Genomic DNA, 5,766 nt, shown 5'->3' with positions numbered 1-5,766 from the left:
GATTTTAAATCATCATTGTTAACATATTTACTATAATATATAATTATTTATCAAACTGCTTGTCCACAGCAATAACAAAACCATGGTGTTCTACGATTCTTTTTACAAAAGACAAAATCTGGAATGTTTTCACACATTCTGTGGAACCACTGTTGACAGCGATTACACTGAGCCATTTGTTTCGCTTTCAGTTGATTTTCCGCAGGATTCCATGGCATTCTACAACTGCAAAAAAGTTCTATACAGATATCCTTTTGAATGCATCTTTTGCAATCTGCTAACAACTGAGGGAAAGAAGAAACTTTGTTAACCTGAATGCATTGCAACATATGTACTCTCATTTCTGGCATAGAGAATGTTATATTGTCAAGGTTTGTTTTTGCGCTAATAATATGATAAATAAAAGAAATAGCAAAGACACCACAATCTGCCCCATTTGACTGCTGTTAAACCGGTAATACATGAATAGTTAACTTGTTATGCATACATTTCAAGATGGCACATATCTGTCACTTTGTATGATGTGCAACTTTATCATGAAACAGACTGCCCATCAAAAAAACCTCACCAGGTTTGCATCTTTATGTTGAAATGGCAACCCAGTGACTATGACCATCATGTAAAACCTGAACTAATGGTATATTATTGTAAGTATTGAAAGCAAGAGTTTGTCCAAGAATAGTGTCTTGCAGACCATAGATATCTTTGAATTGGATTTTCATCATGTTTTGAAACATATTTATAACATTATCAGATAGCCATCCATTGTTTGATATATCTGACAAGTCATTTTGACAGAGACTTATTTTACTGTTTTTTTTATCTGTATTTTTATTTTCATCAGAACCTGTATATTCATCATCACTGCAAACAATGCACTCATTTTTAAACTCTAATAAGTTTTCATAGTCTAATAAATTATTATTTATTACTTCAGTTTCAAAATTTCAGTTTTTTTCTGGTTTAAATGTTACTTCGATTTTAGAAGCAGCCAATAATTTTTCTTTTTTTTTCTCCAACTCGTTTAAACTTTGTATTCTTTCTTTTTGGTGCTGGTAGCTTATGATATTTAACACAGCTATTCTGCATATGTGATGTTTTGTCATTATTTGGCAGAAGTGGCAAGCAACTTTCTTTAGGTATAGCATTTTTCACATTTTCAATGATGTTACTTAACTCCTTATATGTGTTTCCAAGCAAATTTTCGTCATGTTCAATTAGAAAACTGAGACTTTGTAATTCACTCAAAATGCTTCTTATTGATTTACTAGTAATTGATTGCTTTCCTGTATTTCTTCCATTTTGAGCATCTGCTTTCACTAACACTTCACTATTTTCATTTCTGCCAGTACTGGATTCTTTATGCTCATTGTTGGAAATGTCACTTGCATAAGTAGTTGTATTTAGTTTATCATTAGGTCCTTTGGTGTTTGCTTTATCAAATTCAAAATCAATATCCAAATTTAGATATGGAGACATTTTATATAAAGGAGAGATTGATTCTCAGTTCCAACATGGATATTTTTTAAAAACAACAAAAAAATGCTTGCAAGGATAACATGACCTTTTCCAATCAATGCAAGTGCAGCCAGGCATATTGCCTTTATCACAAAAATCTATTATATAATTTCGCTCTGTGTTGTCTTTGTAATATCGCAAAGAAAATTTTCCACACACTTCAACTTGAATTCCTGTTATGTCAATACACTCAGCTAGTGATTTCTTAACAAGACAATGTTTCACCATAGGTCAAGGGCGATTTACCATCCAAAAATCAATATCATCAGCATAACGCATGTATTTCGAACTCATTAACTGATTGCTTTCAATATAGCTATAAAAAAATACTTTTGTTATGGAATATTTAGAAATTTATACAAAATAAATAAGACTATAATGCTAGCATACCTCTCATACTTATCACAGAGAAAATCCTCAACTACAACAGTTAACATCCTAGTAAGAGAACTATACCGGTGATTTGAAAGATACTTATGTTTTAGAGTTTGTGCTGTCGCTCAACACCATTGTTTGTGTTACAATTGACTAATAAACGGTTATGATTATATGCTGTCACCCAACGCTGATTATAAAAAGAATTTTAAAAAATTGTAGTTTTCTTAACTGCAGTTACATGATCAGTCTTAATACAAAACTTTCTTATTTGATTGATTTCCTTGTTGGCTAATGATAATGCATGCCGAAGTTCCTTTGATTTTACTTTCCTATTTCTGACAGTATCCACTTTGAGCTGAATATTATATATATATATATATATATATATATATATATATATATATATATATATATATATATATATATATATATATATATATATATATATATATATATCAGGGATGCAGATTCCCAAAAGGACTCCGACTTTATATCTCTACTTTTACCAAGTCTGTAGTGTCCAGAAGCTCTAAACATGTTTGTTGACTTATTATGTGCTATAATAAAAAAATTCATGAGATTTAATGACTTGAAACTTATTGTTTGTAAGCCCGGAGTCCTTGCCGCCATTATACCTAAGGACTCCGGGCTCAAAAAACGATTGTTCCTCTAACCTAAAAGTCTTAATTTTTTTCCTATTAGTAGTCCATAAACTTATTTATATTTTTAGAGCACCTGGATACCAAAAACTAGGATAAAGTAATCTTTTTGTGACTGATTGTGATTTTTGTGATTGGATTTTATATATATATATATATATATATATATATATATATATATATATATATATATATATATATAAAATCCAATTTTGTACTTCTTTAATTGCATTTGACTTTACATTTAATGAGAGCCGAATATATAAGAAAGACTTTTTTATTATGGTTTACAATAAACACTCATACACATAAAAATATCCTAGTTTATATTCTTGAAATTCTAAGTATTCTGTAATACTAATTTGTGCTGGACAATCAAACTTCTTGCAACCTTGTATGTGAGTATATTTTCTTATATATATATAACATACATATATATATATATATATATAACAACTTATCATACATATATATATATATATATATATATATATATATATATATATATATATATATATATATATGTATATATATATATATATATATATATATATATATATATATATATATATATATATATATATATATATATATATATATATATATATATATATATATATATATATATATATATATTTGTCAGATATATATTGTAAATCTCACTATTGCTTTTTTCTTTTGCTTGTTAAATTCTTTCATATGTATGTTTCTGTCAAGTCTATGATGACAATCAAGAACTTTGGTGCATATACACCTAAATCTAAAGTTTGTTGATTGGCACCCAGATCTAAAGTTTAGATCTTAAGAAATAAACAATATGTTATTAATACTTTTAAATAATAGTTGATTTTACAATTATTTTTTTTAATACTTTATTTAATTCTTTATAATTATAATTGATTTTGTAATTAATTAAATTATATATATATATATATATATATATATATATATATATATATATATATATATATATATATATATATATATATATATATATATATATATATGTATATATATATATATATATATATATATATATATATATATATTTATATTTATATATATATATATATACATATATATGTATAAACAAAAGTAATATACAAGTATTTCCGAAGCCTTTGGTAGAGAAAGATGTACTAAACCGAACTGTATACTCAAGTTCATGGTTTTTAATAAAACTGTGTGCTTCTTCTAAACTCAATGCAGTTTTAAAAAGCGGCATAATCAAAAAATGTAAATTACTAAAGATAATATACAATAAATAATACAATTACAATTTTTTATAGGAGTTTATAAACCTCTTTTATAATTCCGTTTATAAACTTATAAACTGGACGTTAAATTGGTTCCCCATAATAATAATCACATTGTAATTTATAATATATACAAATAAGAATAGATAATAACACAGTTTATGAAACAAAATTATACAATTCATATTCATAATAATGGTACGATGATAACATAAATATTACAGCAATATTGTAACATTTCCGCAAAATATCCTCTTAACACTTCGATCTCATATAGCATTCCGCTACTACGCTGACTATAATTACGGCAACCGTCTTAAATTTGAAAACGAGGCGTACTTTTGACTTCTATTATATATTGTTTACCCCTACTCTGTTGACAACAAAGATCTAAGTCAGCAAATGCTTACCTGCGTCTAGATTTGTTTATAAAACATCATTATGACCTCTAGAAAAGTTGGTATTGTTTATGATGAAGCATTTCAACAGCACCAGCATCCTCGTGGCCTATCACGTGGACTTATGCATCCTGAAATACCTGATCGAGTGTCTGCGCCATATGCATATTTAAAAAAGAAGGATGTACTTCAAAAACTTGTTCATATTAAATCAAGACCTGCAACAATCAGTGAACTTACATTAGTTCACGATGAAGAGTATATTAATAGGCTTAAAAATGCAAAAGTTACTGATCATGAAAGTATTTTTGCAAAATTTGATATAACAAAAGATATTAAAGTATTAGAAAATTTACAATTTGAAGATGACAAATGGGATAGTTATATTCACGAAAAAACTTATGAAGCTGCTTTATTATCAGCTGGTTCTGCTTTGCAACTTACAGAGGCTGTTTTAAATAATGATATTGATAGTGGTTTTGCATTAATAAGACCCCCAGGCCATCATGCTGAAGCTTGCTATGCTGGTGGTTTTTGTTATTTTAACAATGTTGCTATTGCTGCTCGATATGCGCAGTTGCAAGGTGCTAAAAAAATTATGATTGTTGATTGGGACATTCACCATGGCAATGGAATCCAAGATATATTTTATGATGATGATAGTGTGTTGTATATTTCATTGCATCGATATTACACTTTTCCTGATTTAGAAAAAGCAAAAGCAGAATACATAGGAGAAAAAAAAGGCCTTGGGTTTAATATTAACATTGCTTGGGATGAGACGCCAATGGGTGAGTGTGAGTATAAACTTGCATTTGAAGAAGTTGTTCTACCAGTTGCACGAAAGTTTGCACCAGATTTGATTTTGGTGTCGTGTGGATTTGATGCTGCAAGAGGCGACCCGCTGGGTGAATTTGATGTATCAATCAATACTTATTCCTGGATGACAACTCGTTTGCTTGAAATATCTAAAACTGCCCTGTTTTTAGAAGGGGGATATAATAATGAGAATCTTTGCAATGGAGTTTATGCTGTTATTATGACTCTCTTGGGTGAATATAAACCTGATGAAATTTTTGGCACAGCAAATCTAGTTGGTCAACAAAATATCGAAACAACTAAAAATGCGATTAAAGACTATTGGTTTTAAATTATATCTTTAATGTTTACTTTTAAATTTTTACACCAGTTTTTTATAATATATTGAAAATTTATATTAAAATTTATAAAATATTTATCATCTCTAAAATATCTTTATACCATGTTTGATATAATAAAAGTTTATATAATCTCTTAAGTTTAAAGTTTGTAATCTCTTAAATTTTCATCTTTTAAGTTAATAAAATATTTCTGTTGGTTTTTATATTAAAATATAAGTTTTATTTTTTGTAGTTTTAAATTGCAGTGTGTGTGTGTGTGTGTGTGTGTGTGTGTGTGTGTGTGTGTGTGTATATGTGTGTGTGTGTGTGTGTGTGTATGTGTGCGTGTGTGTGTGCATGTGTGTGTGTGTGTAAATGTATGTATTATAAGTTTAAGAGTGATTGGTATTTTGGTATT

General features: G+C 27.9%; 1 protein-coding gene across 1 annotated transcript; it reads left to right on the top strand.

The window, feature by feature from the left end:
* Positions 1-4,142: 4,142 nt before the first annotated feature.
* LOC100214986 (uncharacterized) lies at positions 4,143-5,458 on the top strand. The gene has a single exon (XM_065809234.1). It carries the CDS (start codon positions 4,253-4,255, stop codon positions 5,357-5,359), a length of 1,107 nt encoding a protein of 368 aa, XP_065665306.1. The 5' UTR covers positions 4,143-4,252; the 3' UTR covers positions 5,360-5,458.
* The last annotated feature ends 308 nt before the right edge of the window (positions 5,459-5,766 follow it).

Source organism: Hydra vulgaris, chromosome 11, assembly GCF_038396675.1.
Source record: "Hydra vulgaris chromosome 11, alternate assembly HydraT2T_AEP".
Taxonomy (NCBI): domain Eukaryota; kingdom Metazoa; phylum Cnidaria; class Hydrozoa; order Anthoathecata; family Hydridae; genus Hydra; species Hydra vulgaris.
The sequence above is the reverse complement of the archived record's forward strand: the minus strand, read 5'-3'. Positions and strand labels throughout refer to the sequence as shown.